At 38.9% G+C, this 22516-nt stretch overlaps 1 protein-coding gene across 1 annotated transcript in view; it reads left to right on the forward strand.

Annotated features, from left to right (window-relative positions):
• Nucleotides 1-22516, forward strand: part of DHDDS (dehydrodolichyl diphosphate synthase subunit) — a 45950-nt gene that overhangs the window by 17184 nt on the left and 6250 nt on the right. The window contains exon 6 of the mRNA XM_053706979.1: nt 472-573. Coding sequence (XP_053562954.1) covers nt 472-573 — 102 coding nt within the window. The remainder of the gene's footprint in view (nt 1-471; nt 574-22516) is intronic.

The raw sequence follows: 22516 nt of genomic DNA on the forward strand, positions 1-22516 counted from the left end.
AGTTAATATGGGCGATGTATAATAAGTCTGCTGCAAATGAAAGGAAGGTACGTGCCCATTAAGTGCCCAGGGCTTGAGGGTTATGGTATATATGCAGGAGCCTTTGCTTTTATTATGTTAGCAACCAAACAGCATTGATAATTTAGTCACACATTGTAATATCAACTTTTTACTAAAGTAAATATGACAGGAAGATACAGTGTGTGCGTGTAATAGCACAATATGAAAAAAATGTGCTCTTAACAATGGAGGGGAAACATAGTGTGTGTGTATAGATGATATATAGCTTAATGCTGCCATTTACAATAAAATAAACTTCATGAGAATAAAGAGAGGGCCTGTTTTAGGTAGCAAGCATAGGGTGTGTGATTGTTTATGTAATGAGGCTGTCTGATTTTGTGCAGCTGTGCCCTGTTTTCATTAGTAAGTAATGACCAGCAATTCTCATTCATGGTTTTTTCCCCCCCGCAGGTGTTTCCTCAATGTGTGCTTTGCTTACACAGCCAGGCATGAGATCAGTAATGCAGTGAGGGAGTCAGCTTGGGGAGTGCAAGAAGGACTGCTGAATCCCAGGTAACTAATGGTCTTTATTTTAAATCTCAGTCACATTGTTGGATACCATTTTGGTTTTGTTGCATTCTAGATTTATATATATAGATAGAAGGGCAACTACAGAGATCCTGTTGTGTATTTTGTGGGCAAAAATCACTTGTGTATCTGGGTTCCTATGTTGTTCTATGGTCATACATAATGTTCATTCATCTTTCTGTTAATCAGCTGCATACAAATTGCTGAGGTTGAAGAGAGCTGCTAATGATTTTTTTTTTTTTTTTTTTTTTCCCTGTTACACTTTATATTTTTATTTGTTGCAACCGCCTGCTACCTAAATATGATAGGACTTGTAAGGGGTTAATAACGTTTATTTTACTTAAAAAAATAATAATAAAAAAAAATAGTTTGTACCCAAACATCCATGTACATTTATTTTAAACCCACTCTTGGGGTTTTTGCTACACCACATTCTTATTACTCTAAACATTTGTAAGGTAAATGTTTGCAATGATACAGCTTATAAAGTGTTAACCATGCTTTGTATTGCACTTTTTCTTTAGTTACTTTTAACATTCTCTTTAGAGAGATCTCTATCCTAAACATTATGGTGTTTGTCTTCTCCTGTTTCACACTGTAATTTGTGAACTCTCTTCATATACAGAATAAACAGGTTTGTTTTTTTCATTGTTCACTAAACTCTGATAAAGAAGTTATGCTGTGTAAAAAAATATAAAAAAATAAATATTAAAGTGATGGAAAGGTATTTTTTTTTTTCTTACATCTAAAAGATGGCATTTAAAATGTATTAGATTTTTTGTAAAAATAATGGTATAGTACTGGTTTGTTTTTGTGTTTTTTTGTTTTTTTATATGTCACTTTCCACCAATAAAGCAGTGGTTAGTAGTCTGTGAGAGATAGATAGATAGATAGAGATATATATATATATATATATATATATATATATATATATATATATATATATATATATATATATATATATATATATATATATATATATATATATATATATATATATATAATCATATTTTTTTTTTTCGAGCATGTCCAGCAGATTCAGAATATATCATTATTATATTTATAAATCATTGCATGTGAGCTGCAATACAAAAAGGTGGAAATTTATATTTGTTAAAGAGACAGTATACACCAGTTTTCATTTAACTGCATGTAATAGTCACTACTATAAAGAATACTATGCACAGATACTGATATAACAATCCAGTATGAAACTTTTTAAAAACTTACTTAGAAGCTCTTAAAGGGAAACTGAACCCAAATTTTTTATTTTGTGATTCAGATAGAGCATGCCATTTTAAGCAACTTTCTAATTCATTCCTATTAAATTTTCTTCATTCTCTTGGTATCTTTTATTTTGAAATGCAAGAATGTAAGTTTAGATGCCGGCCCATTTTTGGTGAACAATCTGGGTTGTTCTTGCTGATTGGTGGATAAATTCATCCACCAATAAAAAAAGTGCTATCCAGAGTGCTGAAACAAAAAAAAAGCTTAGATACCTTCTTTTTCAAATAAAAATAGCAAGAGAACAAAGAAAAATTGATAATAGGAGTAAATTACAAAGTTACTTAAAATTGCATGCTCTATCTGAATCACAAAAGAAAAAATTTTGGGTTCAGTGTCCCTTTAATTTAGCACTGTTGATGAGATTAGCCTGGGACAACCACTGAAAGGGGCTGATAGCAGAAACCCCCCTCCCCTGCATATGAAAATACCCATTATACAAACAGAAGCAGTCTTAAGTCTGTATACATCAATATACATCTATAAATCTTTGGGGCTTGGTTAGGAGTCTGAAAATCAGCACAATGTTATTTTAAAAATAAGGAAAACTATATATTTTGCAAAAAACACACCCAGGTGGGCTATATAAAGAGATCCTCTACAAAATATTTATGCAAAGGAAAATCGAGTGTACAATGTCCCTTTAATAATTTTATTGAATAATAATAAAAATAACCAACTGACTACTGTTGCAACTGCAATCACCTTGCTAAATTGTTATCAAGGGGATCCAAATTTGAGAGAGGGGCCCATACAAGCTTTTCAGGTTTATAATAAAAACTAGCGGGTCCCATTTGTGCCAGATTGGAAATAAAAGGACATTTATTTTTTTTAGCAAGGTGATCACTGTAACTGTCTGCCTATATAAGAAAGGGACTTGTTTACTATATAAAAAAAGGTATTGGTGTTCTAGCCACATTTTTGAGAATTTTTTTTTTTGTGTCACTAAAGGTTCCATCCCCATTCGACTCCATGTTCTGATTTTTATCGTTTTCTTTATTCGGGGGGGATGCTTATCAAGGCCACCATCATTTGAAAGAGTAGGTGATTATGTTTAAAATGCAGGTTTTGATCTTCTGTAGCTGCTAAGGGAGCAGAGATTGAGGGGTTTACATCACCTTCCCCTTGCAGCTAACTAACCATGCAAATTTTGTAATGTCACAATATGTGGCGATGTCACTAGCACTCCCATTGAAGGTTCGAAACCCCTGGCCTGTAGTGCGGGGAACGTTGAAAATAATTGCTCACGATGCATTTAACGCCTGTTTCTTTCATGTAAAATTGTGCTTGCTGCAAGATCTTTAGTGAGGCCAAAAAAACTGATTATGTAACCTGCAAATGTTGCAAGTTAAAGGCACAGCAAACACCTTGTAATTAGAAGACATTTCTGTTGTGTTGATATTGAATAACATAACGGCCAAGCATCAACATTTTGTAAAACAAATTAACATCCTTTTTACTGGAATTATTCTTCAGTAGCCAAACTCCACTCATTATTTGCCATATTTGGAGAATTCAATCTGGGAAAAAGGCTAGTTATGGTTATAAAGTATACAATGCATTTATGCAGGTGTTATCTAATTAGGCCTATTAGAGAGAAATATGTAGTAGGGTTAGCCTACAGCAGTCAGCAGGGTGCATTTCAAGTTTAGAGAAATAGAATTTGCAAATTTTTTCACATTTTACGTAAAAATGGGGCAAAAAAAAAAATTGTTTATTTACAACTTTTTTTTTTTTTACAAGTAACTTTTCAATTTACCTCTATCAAATGTGTTCTTTGTTGAAAATCATACCTAAGTATTATCAGGGGGGGCAATACACTACTGAGAGCTAGCTGATAATTGGTGGGTAAACGCATATGCCACTTGCGATTGGCTCACCAGATGTGTTCTGTTAGCTCCCAGTTTAACTATATCTTTAACCTCTTTGCAGGATTAGACACAGTTATATGCGTTAACACATTGGAGCATTTTTCTTTTTGTACATCTTTGTCCTATTAAGTATATCCAAGCGGGTAATCTGTGAAATCTACTAGACTGTTTAGAAAATATATATCTTGTAGTTAATCGGCATAATAGCAGATGCATAGCCCTTTTTTTTTTTTCCCTCACCATTGGGTACAATCTTAGTCTGCACTCAGCTGTAGAGGTATATATTTTATTTTTTGTGACTTTTACTATACACTTTTGGCATTTGCATAAAGAAACCTATATGTGTAGAGGAAATATTAATTTATCGCATGTATTTAAACACAGGAGGTGTAGCTGCTTGCTTTCGCACACAAATCGGCCTTAGCCTACACAGACTAGCACTTGAGATCCCACACATTCAATAGTTAGCTTTGCAGAGAGCAGCCGGAGGGTGTTATCTTAGTAGAAAGAGCAAGAAAACAAAGATACATTTTGGTGCATGTTTATAAAAATAAAAAATAAATTACTTTGTTTAATTTTTACTTTACTGTCCCTTTTTAATACAAGTAAATATTATAAGCTATTGCATTTTATATCTGTCCTATTCCACTGTTGCTTTGTGATCCTTGTATCGCGCTAATAAAGACTTAATGATTAAACCATTAAGACCAGGGGTATACACTTTAGAACCTCTGTTTATTTAAGTATTCCCCCCCCCCCAATAAGTTGGTCCCTTCTTTAAGGGGGATCCTAGTACACAGTTTGAAAATTAAAAAGAAAATCACTGTTGAAAACTAGTATAGGATTTTTATCAGTGTGAATAACGTTTGAAGGTAGTATCAGTAAACTAATACTTGGATCTTATCACTGTAGTAACAAATACTCTCATTACTATCGTTAACCATTGCAAACACCTAAAGTTGTGTTTGGTTTGCTGTGAGTAGAAACAGAATGGTGGTGGTGTACTGCTGATCCTAAAGGATTTTAAAATAAAAGGTTTAGTTATGGGTTGTAAAACAACTTTGTTATATACTTTCATTAGTTAGTTTGCCCCTTTTTCGTTCTTGAGTTTTCAAAATTGTGGCTTTCCTAATTCTCAGAACTGAAAAAGCTAACCTCAGACTTTTCAAGATTAACCCTGCTACACATCTTTCCCTAACTGGCTTTAACAGATAAGAATTGCAAAACAATGCATTCTATACTAACATAATGTCAGTGGCTAGCCTTGTTGGCACCAGACTTGGGTCCAGATTGCCTCTTCCAAATGGGGCAATTGGTGAATGGAGTTTGGCTATTGAAAAACAATTGCAGCAAATGAGAATTAATGGTTAAAATAAGGTTAAAGGGACAGTCTACTTGCAGAATTTGTATTGTTTAAAAAGAAAGATAATCCCTTAACCCCCTAGTGACCACAGCACTTTTCAATTTTCTGACCGTTTGGGACCAAGGCTATTTTTACATTTCTGCGGTGTTTGTGTTTAGCTGTAATTTTTCTCTTACTCATTTACTGTACCCACACACATTATATACCATTTTCTCACCATTAAATGGACTTTCATGTTTACATGTTCTTTGCTTTTTTTTGCAAGTTATAGGGCAATAAGTACAAGTAGCACTTTGCTATTTCCAAAACATAAAAAAATAGCGATAGTTACATTGTAACACTGATATCTGTGTCAGGAATTCCTGAATAACAAAAAAAAAAAAATGTTCACTTTTTCACAAACTTTAGGTAACTGGTTTCACACTGAAATTATTTACAAATAGCTTGTGCAATTATGGCACAAATGGTTGTAAATGCTTCTCTCGGATGCCCTTTGTTCAGAAATAGTAGACAATCAGACATATATGGCTTTGGCGTTGCTTTTTGGTAATTAGGAGGCCGCTTAATGCCGCTGCGTACCACACTTGTATTATGCCCAGCAGTGAAGGGGTTAATTTTAATTTTAGCTTTAGTGTAGAGATCAGCCTCCAACCTGACACATCACACCCCCTGATCTCTCCCAAACAGCTCTTCCCTCCCCCACCCCACAATTGTCCCCGCCATCTTAAGTACTGGCAAAAAGTCTGCCAGTACTAAAATAAAAGTACCTATTTGCCGCCATCTTGGGTACTGGCAGCTGCCCCCAAAAATGTATTTTTTAATTTTATTTATAAAATTATACATTTTTCTGTAGTGAAGATGCCCCCCCTTCCTCTCCCAGATCCTTTGATCTTTATTTTTTTTCACTCTCCCTCCTTCCCATTAAGTTACATTGGTGGCAGTAGTTGCTGCACGCGCATGCCCCCGCCTCCCTGCTAAGGGTCCCACCCACCAACAATCGGCTAAGGCTCCCACCCACCAACGATCGGCACCATCGGTGTGTAAAAAAAAAAAAAATGGTATTGCAGGATGCCTCAATATTGAGGCATCACTGCAATACCATGAAATCGTCTGGAAGCGATCAGGATCGCTTCCACCGCTTGAAACCCCAGAGGATGTGCCAGGAATGTCCTTGGTCATTAACCCTTTGGCTGCTAAGCCATTTCCCACCTGGGTGCTAATATTTATTTTTGAAATTTTTTAAAAACAATTGTACTTTTTTTTTTTTTTTTTTTCAGACCCCCAAAACTTAAACTGTTGGAAAGGTTAAGCGATTACCTTTCCAACAATGGGTCTTGGGGGTCTGTAGCTGCTTAGATGCCTGAGATACAGGCTTCTAAGCAGCATGCCCCCTCCTCCTATACTTAACATTGTTAAAGGGACAGTCTACCATAGAATTGTTATTGTTTTAAAAGATAGATAATCCCTTTATTACCCATTCCCCAGTTTTGCATAACCAACACAGTTATATTAATATACTTAGAAACATAGATATTGACGGCAGATAAGAGCCATAGGCCCAGCAAGTCTGCCCCACCTTACCTAACAGTATAAACTTATCTAGTTCGTAGGATAGCCCTATGCTTGTCCCATGCATTTTTAAAGTCCCCCACAGTGTTTGTTGCTACTACCTCTTGAGGAAGTTTATTCCATAAATCAATCACTCTTTCTGTAAAGAAGTGCTTCCTCAAATTACTCCTGAATCTACTACCCTTTAGCTTGAGCTCATGACCCCTTGTTCTTGAATTTTCCATTTTATGTAAAATACCCACAGCCTCAGTTTTACTAAACCCTTTAATGTACTTGAAAGTTGCTATCATATCACCTCTTTCCCTTCTCTCCTCTAAGCTATACATATTTAGGTCATTGAGCCTATCCTGGTAAGTTTTATTTTTTAGACCATGTACCATTTTGGTAGCCCTCCTTTGCACAGATTCAAGTTTGTTAATATCCTTCTGAAGATATGGCCTCCAGAACTGCACACAATACTCAAGATGAGGCCTAACTAATGATCTATAAAGTGGCATAAGAACCTTACTATTTCTGCTGCAAATACCTCTACCAATACATCCAAGCATTCTGCTAGCCTTACTCGCTGCCTTACTACATTGTTTACTAAGTTTTAAATCATCTGAAATAATAATTCCCAAGTCCTGTTCCTCGTCTGTAACAGTCAGTAAAGTGTCATTGAGTCTGTAATTAACATTTGGATTTTTCTTCCCTAAATGCATTATTTTACACTTTGCTGTGTTAAAGGTAAAAATAAAATTAAAATACTTTTTGGGGCCAAACTGGGTACTGGCAGACAGCTGCCAGTACCCAAGATGGCGGTAATTAGGTAGGGGAGAGGGTTAGATAGCTGGAGGGGGGATCAGGGAGGTTGGGGCTAAGGCAGGGGTCCATCACAGCTAAAATATTTTATTATTTTTATTTAAAAAAAAAAAAAAACTCTTTAGTACTGGCAGACTTTCTGCCAGTACTTAAGATGGCGGGAACAATTGTGGGGTGGGGGAGGGAAGAGAGCTGTTTGGGAGGGATCAGGGGGTGGGATGTGTCAGGTGGGAGGCTGATCTCTAAAATTAACCCTGCAAGCTCCCTACAAGCTCCCTAATTTAACCCCTTCACTGCGCAGCAGCATTTAGCGGCCTTCTAATTACCAAAAAGCAACGCCAAAGCCATATGTCTGCTATTTCTGAACAAAGGGGATCCCAGAGAAGCTTTTACAACAATTTCTGCCATAATAGCACAAGCTGTTTGTAAATAATTTCAGTGAGAAACCTAAAATTGGGAAATATTTAAAGTTTTTTTTAATTTGATCGCATTTGGCGGTGAAATGGTGGCATGAAATATACCAAAATGGGCCAGGATCAATACTTGGGGTTGTTTACTACACTACACTAAAGCTAAAATTAACCCTACAAGCTCCCTAATTAACCCCTTCACTCCTGGGCATAAAACACGTGTGGTGCGCAGTGGCATTTAGCGGCCTTCTAATTACCAAAAAGCAACCCCAAAGCCATATAAGTCTGCTATTTCTGAAAAAAGGGGATCCCAGAGAAGCATTTACAACCATTTGTGCCATAATTGCAGAAGCTGTTTGTAAATAATTTCAGTGGGAAACCTAAAGTTTGTGACAAATTTTGTGAAAAAGTGAACTTTTTTTTTTTTTTATTATCGCATTTGGCGGTGAAATGGTGGCATGAAATATACCAAAATGGGCCTAGATCAATACTTTGGGATGTCTTCTAAAAAAAAAATATATACATGTCAAGGGATATTCAGGGATTCTAGACAGATATCAGGGTTCCAATGTAACTAGCGCTAATTTTGAAAAAAAGTGGTTTGGAAATAGCTAAGTGCTACTTGTATTTATTGCCCTATAACTTGCAAAGAACATGTAAACATTGGTTATTTCTAAAATCAGGACAAAATTTAGAAACTATTTAGCATGGGTGTTTTTTGGTGATTGTAGATGTGTAATATATTTTGGGGGTCAAAGTTAGAAAAAGTGTTTTGTTTTTTTTTTCCATTTTTTCCTCATATTTTTTTTTTAGTAAATTATAAGACATGATGAAAATAATGGTATTTTTAGAAAGTCCATTTAATGGCGAGAAAAACGGTATATAATATGTGTGGGTACAGTAAATGAGTAAGAGGAAAATTACAGCTAAACACAAACACTGCAGAAATGTAAAAATATCCATTGTCATTAAGGGTAAGAAAATTGAAAAATGGTCCAGTTTTGTATAATCAACACTGTTATATTAATACTTTTTACCTCTGGGATTACCTTGTATTTAAGCCTCTGCAGTCTGTCCCATATATCAGTTCTTTTGACACACTTGCATTTTAGCTAATCAGTGTTACTCATAATTCACTCCTCAGGAGTGAACACAATGTTATCTATATGGCACACACGAGCTATGGCTGTCTAGCTGTGAAAAACTGTCAACATGCACTGAGATAAGAGGCTGTCTTCAAGGGCTTAGTGGGACGGACTCCGGATACCCCGACAGGGTATCTCCGCCAAATGCTCCTTCTTTACCTTGGAACCTGTAGCTGTATAGCGGACAAAGTGATTATAGCCAGTAGCCCACCCCAATAACCATACAAGACCAGTATTAAGGTGAAACACGAACAGACTTCATTGGGACAAACACACAGCTTGTACTGTATACACAATCACCGTCTTATAAGAGCCTTATCTGATCAAGAGATCACCGCCCCTCCAGACAGGCTGGCGCCTCCATAGGAGCCATAGGCACACAGAGATCCACAATAGCTAGGTCATAGTTTCTGGGTGATCCCGAGGGAGTGGCGGCTATTCCAGGGTACCATTGGAGAGCCCCGGGCCCCCAGATGTCACAGTCCAAAAAGCGACATCATCCCTGGCTGGGGCCTGGAGCAAGTAGCCTGGCAAAGGGCACTCAGGATCTCTTTAAAATTAAATTTCTGGCTGCTAATATGACTAAGTTTATTATCATAGACTCATTTGATGGTAAATTCTTATCTACTAGGAAGATTATTTCTTTCAAAGAAAATACAATAGGTGCTAGTTTTAAATGATTTAAGTAGCCAGAATTCTATTTTTTTCCAAATCTGCTGAATTTTAGGACATGCCCAGATCATATGTATTAAGTTTGCAGCCGGTAAACTACACTTTGGACACTTATTAAGATTCTTATTATGCCATGTATAACCTTTTCTTTCATGTAATTAGCAAGAGTCCATGAGCTAGTGACGTATGGGATATACATTCCTACCAGGAGGGGCAAAGTTTCCCAAACCTCAAAATGCCTATAAATACACCCCTCACCACACCCACAAATCAGTTTTACAAACTTTGCCTCCCTTGGAGGTGGTGAAGTAAGTTTGTGCTAGATTCTACGTTGATATGCGCTTCGCAGCAGGCTGGAGCCCGGTTTTCCTCTCAGTGTGCAGTGAATGTCAGAGGGATGTGAAGAGAGTATTGCCTATTTGAATTCAATGATCTCCTTCTACGGGGTCTATTTCATAGGTTCTCTGTTATCGGTCGTAGAGATTCATCTCTTACCTCCCTTTTCAGATCGACGATATACTCTTATATATACCATTACCTCTACTGATTCTCGTTTCAGTACTGGTTTGGCTTTCTACTATAGGTAGATGAGTGTCCTGGGGTAAGTAAGTCTTATTTTTTGTGACACTCTAAGCTATGGTTGGGCACTTTTATATAAAGTTCTAAATATGTCTTTGAACATCCTGAATCAAGGCAAATAAATGTTTAATATTCCTTATTTCAGACAGTCAGTTTCATTATTTGGGATAATGCATATGAATTATCAATTTTTTCTTACCTTAAAAATTTGACTTTTTTCCTGTGGGCTGTTAGGCTCGCGGGGGCTGAAAATGCGTCATTTTTGGCGCTGACTTTTTTGGCGCAAATTTTTTCTTTGTCATTTCCAGCGTCATACGTGTCGCCAGAAGTTGCGTCATGTTTTTGACGTTTTTGCGCCAAAAATGTCGGCGTCACCGGATGCGGCGTCATTTGGCGCCAAAAAGCATTTAGGCGCCAAATAATGTGGGCGTCATTTTTGGCGCTAAAAAATTTGGGCGTCATTGTCTCCACATTATTTAAGTCTTGTTGTTTATTTGCTTCTGGTTACTAGAAGCTTGTTCATTGGCATTTTTTCCCATTCCTGAAACTGTCATTTAAAGTGAAGGTAAAGTTTATGTAATTTGAATATATCTATGTATTCCTTGAACATAGAATATGCTAATCGCTAACTTTATTTTATAAAAAAAATTATATTTGTCTTTTTTTTAACTATATTTTTCCCTACCGTTCTGTCCATAACTCCTCCCAACCTCTACATCCGGTTTGTAATGTGCTGTTACGTATAGAGTGATCCTACCCGGCTCTATACGTAACAGCAGGAGCGCGTTCACGATGAGCAATCTAACTGCGCATGCGCGATTCTAAGCGCACCCATCTCCCTTCAACCAACATTAACTGGCCTTAAGCAGAAACAGTACGCATGCGCGAAACTAGAACGCCCGGTGTAGTCTTTGATGGAGAAATAGACTCTAGCGCATGCGCAGTATAGCGAGTGGGCGGATGACGTCGGGTCACGGGCACCTAACGGCCAGAAATTCAACTGGTTGCTCTAAAAACGTGACCAGAAATAAAAAAAAAAATACAGAGCGGGATGATTGTGAAAATCGGCAAAAAAGGATTTTAAATAGAAAATAAAGGCTTTTGAAGTACTAATGTAAAAAAATCATGAATGAAAGTCCCATTCATTTTTAAAAAAGAATTGGATTCTGTATCAGTGTCAAGGTAACTTTACCTTCACTTTAAGGAATTTGATCAATTTTGCTTTATATGTTGTTTTTTCTATTACATATTGCAAGATGTCTCAGATTGACCCTGAATCAGAAGCTACTTCTGGAAAATCGCTGCCTGATGCTGGATCTACCAAAGTTAAGTGTATTTGCTGTAAGCTTGTGGTAACTGTGTTCCTCCTTGTAAATCTCACATTTGATGATGGACCACAGGTTCTCAATGGGGTTCAGATCAGGTGAACAAGGAGGCCATGTCATTAGATTTTCTTCTTTTATACCCTTTCTTGCCAGCCACGCTGTGGAGTACTTGGACGCGTGTGATGGAGCATTGTCCTGCATGAAAATCATGTTTTTCTTGAAGGATGCAGACTCTCATTTCATCAGTCCATAAAACCTTAGAAAAATCAGTCTTGAGATATTTCTTGGCCCAGTCTTGACTTTTCTGAGCCTGTCAAGTCCTTCTTTTGACCCATTTTGCCAAAGGAAAGGAAGTTGCCTAATAATTATGCACACCTGATATAGGGTGTTGATGTCATTAGACCACACCCCTTCTCATTACAGAGATGCACATCACCTAATATGCTTAATTGGTAGTAGGCTTTCGAGCCTATACAGCTTGGCGTAAGACAACATGCATAAAGAGGATGATGTGGTCAAAATACTAATTTGCCTAATAATTCTGCACTCCCTGTACACTAGGTTGGATTCTCCCTTATATCATGCAAGATAAAGATACCATGTGGAAATGGACAGGTGACCCGCTTTGACCAGAGCTGGCCAATTATCGAGTTTACCCCATGTCTAATTCCAGGAGAATTTATTAACTAGCTGTAAAACATAGTGTCTAGCTTGCAGGTATGTGAAAAAAATCACAATTTCTAAGGTCAAATTCTTGTTTCAGCTCTTCAAAGGATTTGATATTTTTTGCTGTTAGGTTTATGAGTTGTGAGACAAAATAGAGACCTTTCCTATGCCACTCCTGAAGCAATAAGGATTGGGTACCTTCTTGATATTCCGGATTACCTATGAACGTTTGAAATCTGGATATATTCATGTTTAACTCCACACAGGTTCCAATTTTTTTCCAGGCCTGAATAATCATATATATTGTTTTATATAATTTCACCTGCTTAGGAATTAGGTTGAAAGGTACATGAATCAGAGCGATAAGGGAAAATGGGTAGATCACAACATAATCAGTTAGAGAAGCATACTGCCCATGTAATTCTTGTGGAAAGAAAATACCTATTAGTGGTCTACCAAACAAAATTTCAAATGGCGAAAGGCCATGCTTTGCCTTTGGGGTGTGTCTTACTGCAAAGAGGGCTAAAGGTAAAGCTTATACCCAAGTAAGTTTTGTCTGCTCACAGATCTTAGCTATTTTATTTTTTAAAACGCCATTGGCTCTCTCTACTTTCCCAGACGATTAATCTGCAACTCTTTTATCATTTCTGCAAACACTTGCCCAGTAAAATGAGTCCCTTGATCAGATTCTACTGTTTCAAGTAAACCATATCTGCACACAATTTCAGTTATCAGTTTTTTTTTATGTTACACCTGCTGTTGCCTTGGCAACCGGCCAGGCCTCCAGCCAAGAGGAAAACATGTCTACACACACCAAAACATACTCATACACACCACATTTGGGCAGCTGAATATAGTCTATTTGCAGTCTTTGGAATGGGTAGTCAGGTTTTACAAGGTGTTTCATCTCCACCTTTGTCAATTTACCTGGAGTGTATTTAGCACACATCATGCATTTCTTGCACCATTCAGTTACAAACTGTGAGAAACCTGGTGCAAACCAAAATTTATTAACACTTGCAATCATTCTTGCAATCATTCCCCCTTTGGAAACATGGGAAGGGAGATGAGATAAACTGGCTAAAACAGGATATAGCACTGTAGGTGCACATAATCTACCATCCCCATGTTTCCAAACCTTATTTTCCAGTTTGCAACCAGCATTTTTCCACTTGCTCTGAATTAAGGAACCGGTTTGGTTTTGGAGGGTTTTTAAGACATCCATTGTCAAATTCTCCACAGTTGCAGAGGACTGTAGGAGTATCATGAGAGCTGCCTTCTTGGCTGCTTCATCTACCCTATTATTACCCATAGTGATAGGATCTATTGCTCGCTGATGTGCTATAACAGCTATAGCTCTTTTGAAAACGCTGCGGTCTGTTCCATTGTCCACCAAACACTCCACAAAATTGTATGGCATGTCAGAGAGGGTCAGGCGAACAAAGGCATCACCCCCTCTGCTCTCAGGCATGATTGGTAGCACTGGAAGCCCAGTCCATCAATTGTTCTCCCACAGTTATAACATTTACCTTTTCTGGGTTCCCCCTCATTTTATCCCTTAAACTGTTTCTATTGGGGTTTCCCAGGGGCACATACTGGCATTACCCTTAGTGTTTTCTTTTTCTATACTTCTATGTTCCTTTGTATTGAGCTCGCTAAGCTCATTAGTGTTGGGACTGATTTATCTCGCCAATCAGAAAGGGCGGAAACCAATTTAGAAACCAATTTATTATGGATTTCTTTATTCAGTCCGGACACCAATGTGGCAGTGAGCATTTTTCCCATACCTTGGTCTTCAAGGTTACCTCCCCTTGGGGCATATACATCTTGCCATGAGGTGGTATGGGGCACATAAGATACTACAGTCAAAACTGGGGGCACTAATAATTTTCCCCAGCAATACTGAAACCCAACAATTTCCTTTTATTACTTAGAACAATTTTCCATTTCATGTCTATTAGCAAAATATCATTATTCACTTGATATTCTTTATTAAAGGATCAGCAAGGCACCACTGGTAGTCAGCTGAACACATCAGGTAAACCAAAGAAAAGGTCCATCTATGTGCAGCCTACAATCAACAGCTAGCTCCCAGTAATGCATTCCTCCTCCCAAACCTACCTAGAAAAAAATAATAATAATATATATATATATATATATATATATATATATATATATATATATATATATATATATATATATATACACAGTACACATACATACATCTATAGCACACATGTACACACTGTGACATAAATATTCACACTCTCACACGCATGTATTTACTATCAAATACATTTACAAAGATACTCGCTGACAAACTGGCACACAGATTCTACACACTCTATAAAAAAAAATGCACACAAACCCCAGGACTAGGGCACATAGTCCACAAGGCCTTGGCATGCAGTCACAAATGACAATAGACAGCTAATTGCCAGTGCCCACATACAATCAGACCCACAACCAAATATCTAACCTTATAAATGAAAGGGCTACCATTAGCAACCAAAAAACTTTCAAGGGGGTAAGTACTAGTGGTCTTATCAGTAGTGAAAATACGTCAGGGTAGTAAAAAGTGAAATTACCAATAAAGTAACTAGCAATTCAGACCTCTTAAAGATTCACTACTAGAATCTTGTGTATATTGTAATTTTATATTAATTCTACTGCAAAAATATCACTAGGACCATAATGTACAAAGAGACAATGTATGGCTATTGCAGTGTCACTTGTGCAAGTTACAGTAGTGCTGGCCTTTTAAAACTCCAGTTAACCCATATACATACCAAGCAGGGATTTAAAAGCCCTAAATGCCCTCAAGCATAGCATACACTCTTATGTCTTTTAATGGAAGACTTGCATATGTGTGTGTGCAAAACATACATAATCTTACATTTAATTCAGTTGAACAAAAAGTTTCTAGCAGCACATAAAGTCTAGGACAAAAAAGGGTTAAAAAAACAACAACAAAAATTGTTCTGCTCTGTGCTGGAGGAAGGGAGGGGGGTTGGAAGCCCCCACCCAGTACAGTAGCTGCAGCACACATACTTTGTCTTCTACAGAAAAAATACATTGGGCTGTTTCTTATAGGATTTCTACAGTTATTTTTATAGAGATTTTGCTAGTGGAATAATTCAAAGGTTTACCCCTTTGGAAACCCAACATCCATTCCCTTAGTCAGATTGCACCATTCAGGCAGATGCCAGCTGACCCACATACTATATTCTTTATACATTTCCTCCTGTGGGCTATTGAGGAAATTTTGGACGTCCATTGCTTAAGGATGACCTTATGTCACCCTTTCTAAGAATCGTTTCTCATAACCCAGTTATGATGGAGGGGACTCTTACCCTTCTCTCTCGACTCTTAGCAATACTGTGGCTGTCAGGGAAAGTCCCACACTGTAAATCCCACAATATAAATTCCATACTAAAAATCCCTCCAAATTTTCCAACAAACCCAAATAATAAACAGTAGGGAGACAAATCCTAAAAGTACTTGGCCTCTTATATCATCAAAATCAAACCATGCTAGGGGACTTACATCAACAGTTTTATATATCATTAGAGACAAGTCTACTACAGCTCAGGGATGCGCCCTTCAGTATAGGAGCGTGCAAGCTAATTCCTTTGCTGTACAGACAATTTTAGTAACAGTTTACTTAACAAACACAGAAAATAGAAAACATTTGTCTCTGAGGACAGTAGAATCCTCTTACTTAACACACTACTGCTCCCACTTGCTTTATCTGCAGAGGGGCGTCTTGGAGCAGTACATTCAACACGCCGTAAAGGACCTCTTACACTCACACATTCATAACAAAAGATGTTAAAACATAAAACATTAAATACAACTGTCTCAGGTTCTTGGGAGTTTGTACTCACGACAGGACAGAGGGTTTAGGAATCAGAGGATAGGAGAGCAATTTGAGAAACAAAGGTTCTCATCTTTTTGGCGCCTGTGGTCTCCTGTCCTCATAGTTCCAGTCCTGGCTCCGTCCACAATCGCTTTCAAACTCCCGGGTTTCGGCACCAAATTGTTAAAGTAAAATAACGTGAAGACAGCTGTTCCAAATTAATAAGGTTATAATTGTACAATTAAACATGATTACAACAAAAATGACAACAGGTCACTTTACATTAATACAGAGTGTGTGTGGCGCGCAGCCTTAGATAGCAACAGTGTCTCTCTTTTATAGGCCATGTGTTTCGTCACAATAAGAACCTCGTGGTCTTCTTCTTATCTTGTCCATACAAACTTTGGGTGTTACTGTAGCTGAAAATACTTACTTTGCATATACAGCAGTTTCTGTACTAGCTGAATTGACAAAAAGAAATGTAACTGTTTAAAAATATCACTTGTCAGTCCCTTATAACACATTTAAAATATATACAGAATTAAAAATATTTTTCCTTAACACTATTATCTGTAAAATGATCTAATTCCGTAATCCAATCCGTAACAATACGACCAAGGAAGACTAAGTTATATAAGTACAAATCAGGAAGGGCAAAGCCTTTCAAATTGTTTTGGAAACGATAAAGAGATATTCTAGTTTTTTTTGACTGCCATATAAAGTGACGCAATGCAATATTAAACTTCTTAATATCATAGATTTTCAAAAAAGATATACAAAATTTTAGGGAGAAGCACCATTTTCAAAAGTGCAATGCGCCCTGAAATGGAGAGAGGAAGATTTCTTCTGTTATGTGTGATCAGTCCACGGGTCATCATTACTTCTGGGATATAACTCCTCCCCAACAGGAAATGCAAGAGGATTCACCCAGCAGAGCTGCATATAGCTCCTCCCCTCCACGTCAGTCCCTGTCATTCTCTTGCACCCAACGACTAGATAGGATGTGTGAGAGGACTATGGTGATTATACTTAGTTTTTATGACTTCAATCAAAAGTTTGTTATTTTAAAATAGCACCGGAGCGTGTTATTACTTCTCTGGCAGAGTTTGAGGAAGAATCTGTCAGAGTTTTTTACTATGATTTTAACCGGAGTAGTTAAGATCATATTGCTGTTCTCGGCCATCTGAGGGAGGTAAAGGCTTCAGATCAGGGGACAGCGGGCAGATGAATCTGCATTGAGGTATGTAGCAGTTTTTATTTTCTGAATGGAATTGATGAGAAAATCCTGCCATACCGTTAAAATGACATGTATGTATACACTTCAGTATTCTGGGGATGGTATTTCACCGGAACTACTCTGTTAAAGGTCACTAATCCTTTTTAATAACTATTTATCATGTTAAACGTTTTTGCTGGAATGTAGAATCGTTTACATTGCTGAGGTACTGTGTGAATAAATATTTGGGCATTATTTTCCACTTGGCAGTTTTTTTGCTTTAATTGTGACAGTTTCGTTTCTCTTCACTGCTGTGTGGGAGAGGGAGGGGCCGTTTTTGGCGCTCTTTGCTACGCATCAAAAAATACCAGTCAGTTACTTTTATATTTCCTGCATGATCCGGTTCATCTCTGATAGATCTCAGGGGTCTTCAAACTTCTTTGAAGGGAGGTAAATTCTCTCAGCAGAGCTGTGAGAATTCTTATAGTGACTGTGAATAAAAACGTTGCTTTGTATTTTTTATGTCAAATTTAATTATTGTTATTTTACTAATGGGAACAAACCTTTGCTAAAAGTTTTGTTGTTTTAAAGTTTGATGCTATAACTGTTTTTTCAGTTCATTATTTCAACTGTCATTTAATCGTTAGTACCTCTTTGAGGCACAGTACGTTTTTTGCTAAAAAAGATTATAACCAAGTTGTAAGTTTTTTGCTAGTGTGTTAAACATGTCTGACTCAGAGGAAGATATCTGTGTCATTTGTTCCAATGCCAAGGTGGAGCCCAATAGAAATTTATGTACTAACTGTATTGATGCTACTTTAAATAAGAGTCAATCTGTACAATGTGAACAAATTTCACCAAACAGCGAGGGGAGAGTTATGCCGACTAACTCGCCTCACGCGGCAGTACCTGCATCTCCCGCCCGGGAGGTGCGTGATATTTTGGCGCCTAGTACATCTGGGCGGCCATTACAGATAACATTACAAGATATGGCTACTGTTATGACTGAAGTTTTGTCTAAATTACCAGAACTAAGAGGCAAGCGTGATCACTCTGGGGTGAGAACAGAGTGCGCTGACAATGCTAGGGCCATGTCTGATACTGCGTCACAGCTCGCAGAGCATGAGGACGGAGAGCTTCATTCTGTGGGTGACGGTTCTGATCCAAACAGATTGGACTCAGATATTTCAAATTTTAAATTGGAGAACCTCCGTGTATTACTAGGGGAGGTCTTAGCAGCTCTCAACGATTGTAACACCGTTGCAATACCAGAGAAACTGTGTAGGTTGGATAAATACTTTGCGGTACCGGCGAGTACTGACGTTTTTCCTATACCTAAGAGACTAACTGAAATTGTTACTAAGGAGTGGGATAGACCCGGTGTGCCGTTCTCACCCCCTCCAATATTTAGAAAGATGTTTCCAATAGACGCCACCACTCGGGACTTATGGCAAACGGTCCCCAAGGTGGAGGGAGCAGTTTCTACTTTAGCTAAGCGTACCACTATCCCGGTGGAGGATAGCTGTGCTTTCTCAGATCCAATGGATAAAAAATTAGAGGGTTACCTTAAGAAAATGTTTGTTCAACAAGGTTTTATATTACAACCCCTTGCATGTATCGCGCCGATTACGGCTGCGGCAGCATTTTGGATTGAGTCGCTTGAAGAGAACCTTAGTTCATCTACGCTAGACGACATTACGGACAGGCTTAGAGTCCTTAAACTAGCTAATTCCTTCATTTCGGAGGCCGTAGTACATTTAACCAAACTTACGGCTAAGAACTCAGGATTCGCCATACAGGCACGTAGGGCGCTGTGGCTAAAATCCTGGTCAGCTGATGTTACTTCTAAGTCCAAATTACTTAATATACCTTTCAAGGGGCAGTCTTTATTTGGGCCCGGTTTGAAAGAGATTATCGCTGACATTACAGGAGGTAAGGGCCACGCCCTACCTCAAGACAAAGCCAAAGCTAAGGCTAGACAGTCTAATTTTCGTCCCTTTCGGAACTTCAAAACAGGAGCAGCATCAACCTCCACTGCACCAAAACAGGAAGGAGCTGTTGCTCGTTACAGGCAAGGCTGGAAGCCTAACCAGTCCTGGAACAAGAGCAAGCAGGCCAGGAAACCTGCTGCTGCCCCAAAGACAGCATGAACCGAGAGCCCCCGATCCGGGACCGGATCTAGTGGGGGGCAGACTCTCTCTCTTCGCCCAGGCCTGGGCAAGAGATGTTCAGGATCCCTGGGCACTAGAGATCATATCTCAGGGATACCTTCTAGACTTCAAATTATCTCCCCCAAGAGGGAGATTTCATCTGTCAAGGTTGTCAACAAACCAGATAAAGAAAGAAGCGTTTCTACGCTGCGTACAAGATCTGTTAATAATGGGAGTGATCCATCCGGTTCCGCGGTCGGAACAAGGACAAGGGTTCTACTCAAACCTGTTTGTGGTTCCCAAAAAAGAGGGAACTTTCAGGCCAATCTTAGATTTAAAGATTCTAAACAAATTCCTAAGAGTTCCATCGTTCAAAATGGAAACTATTCGGACAATCTTACCCATGATCCAAGAGGGTCAGTACATGACCACAGTGGATTTAAAGGATGCTTACCTTCACATACCGATCCACAAAGATCATCACCGGTATCTAAGGTTTGCCTTCTTAGACAGGCACTACCAGTTTGTAGCTCTTCCATTCGGATTGGCTACGGCTCCAAGAATCTTCACAAAGGTTCTGGGTGCCCTTCTGGCGGTACTAAGACCGCGAGGGATTTCGGTAGCTCCATACCTAGACGACATTCTAATACAAGCTTCAAGCTTTCAAACTGCCAAGTCTCATACAGAGTTAGTTCTGGCATTTCTAAGGTCGCATGGATGGAAAGTGAACGAAAAGAAGAGTTCTCTTTTTCCTCTCACAAGAGTTCCATTCTTGGGGACTCTTATAGATTCTGTAGAAATGAAGATTTACCTGACAGAGGACAGGTTAACAAAGCTTCAAAATGCATGCCGTGTCCTTCATTCCATTCAACACCCGTCAGTAGCTCAATGCATGGAGGTGATCGGCTTAATGGTAGCGGCAATGGACATAGTACCTTTTGCACGCCTACACCTCAGACCTCTGCAATTATGCATGCTAAGTCAGTGGAATGGGGATTACTCAGATTTGTCCCCTACTCTGAATCTGAATCAAGAGACCAGAAATTCTCTTCTATGGTGGCTTCATCGGCCACACCTGTCCAGGGGGATGCCATTCAGCAGGCCAGACTGGACAATTGTAACAACAGACGCCAGCCTACTAGGTTGGGGCGCTGTCTGGAATTCTCTGAAGGCTCAGGGACTATGGAATCAGGAGGAGAGTCTCCTTCCAATAAACATTCTGGAATTGAGAGCAGTTCTCAATGCCCTTCTAGCTTGGCCCCAATTAACAACTCGGGGGTTCATCAGGTTTCAGTCGGACAACATCACGACTGTAGCTTACATCAACCATCAGGGAGGGACAAGAAGCTCCCTAGCAATGGTGGAAGTATCAAAGATAATTCGCTGGGCAGAGTCTCACTCTTGCCACCTGTCAGCAATCCACATCCCGGGAGTGGAGAACTGGGAGGCGGATTTCTTGAGTCGCCAGACTTTTCATCCGGGGGAGTGGGAACTTCATCCGGAGGTCTTTGCCCAAATACTTCGACGTTGGGGCAAACCAGAGATAGATCTCATGGCGTCTCGCCAGAACGCCAAACTTCCTCGCTACGGGTCCAGATCCAGGGATCCGGGAGCGGTTCTGATAGATGCTTTGACAGCACCTTGGAACTTCGGGATGGCTTATGTGTTTCCACCCTTTCCGCTGCTTCCTCGATTGATTGCCAAAATCAAACAGGAGAGAGCATCAGTGATTCTAATAGCGCCTGCATGGCCACGCAGGACTTGGTATGCAGATCTAGTGGACATGTCATCCTGTCCGCCTTGGTCTCTACCTCTAAGACAGGACCTTCTGATACAGGGTCCATTCAAACATCAAAATCTAACTTCTCTGAAGCTGACTGCTTGGAAATTGAACGTTTGATTTTATCAAAACGTGGTTTTTCTGAGTCGGTTATTGATACCCTGATACAGGCTAGGAAGCCTGTTACCAGAAAGATTTACCATAAAATATGGCGTAAATACCTATACTGGTGCGAATCCAAACATTACTCCTGGAGTAAGGTTAGGATCTCTAGGATATTGTCTTTTCTACAAGAAGGGTTAGAAAAGGGTTTATCAGCTAGTTCATTAAAGGGACAGATTTCAGCTCTGTCCATCTTGTTACACAGGCGTCTGTCAGAAAATCCAGACGTCCAGGCTTTTTGTCAGGCTTTAGCTAGGATCAAGCCTGTGTTTAAAGCTGTTGCTCCGCCATGGAGTTTAAACTTAGTTCTTAACGTTTTACAGGGTGTTCCATTTGAACCCCTTCATTCCATTGATATAAAATTGTTATCTTGGAAAGTTCTGTTTTTAATGGCTATTTCCTTGGCTCGAAGAGTCTCTGAGTTATCAGCCTTACATTGTGATTCTCCTTATCTGATTTTTCACTCAGACAAGGTAGTTCTGCGTACTAAACCTGGGTTCTTACCTAAGGTGGTCACTAACAGGAATATCAATCAAGAGATTGTTGTTCCATCCTTGTGTCCAAATCCTTCTTCAAAGAAGGAACGTCTTCTACACAATCTGGATGTAGTTCGTGCCCTCAAGTTCTACTTGCAGGCAACTAAAGATTTTCGCCAAACTTCTTCCCTGTTTGTCGTTTATTCTGGACAGAGGAGAGGTCAAAAAGCTTCTGCTACCTCTCTCTCTTTTTGGCTTCGTAGCATAATACGTTTAGCCTATGAGACTGCTGGTCAGCAGCCTCCTGAAAGAATTACAGCTCACTCCACTAGAGCTGTGGCTTCCACTTGGGCCTTTAAGAATGAGGCCTCTGTTGAACAGATTTGCAAGGCTGCAACTTGGTCTTCGCTTCATACTTTTTCCAAATTTTACAAATTTGACACTTTTGCTTCTTCGGAGGCTATTTTTGGGAGAAAGGTTCTTCAGGCAGTGGTTCCTTCTATATAATGAGCCTGCCTATCCCTCCCGTCATCCGTGTACTTTTGCTTTGGTATTGGTATCCCAGAAGTAATGATGACCCGTGGACTGATCACACATAAC

Source organism: Bombina bombina, chromosome 3 (genome assembly GCF_027579735.1).
Source record: "Bombina bombina isolate aBomBom1 chromosome 3, aBomBom1.pri, whole genome shotgun sequence".
In the NCBI taxonomy this organism is placed as follows: Eukaryota; Metazoa; Chordata; class Amphibia; order Anura; family Bombinatoridae; genus Bombina; species Bombina bombina.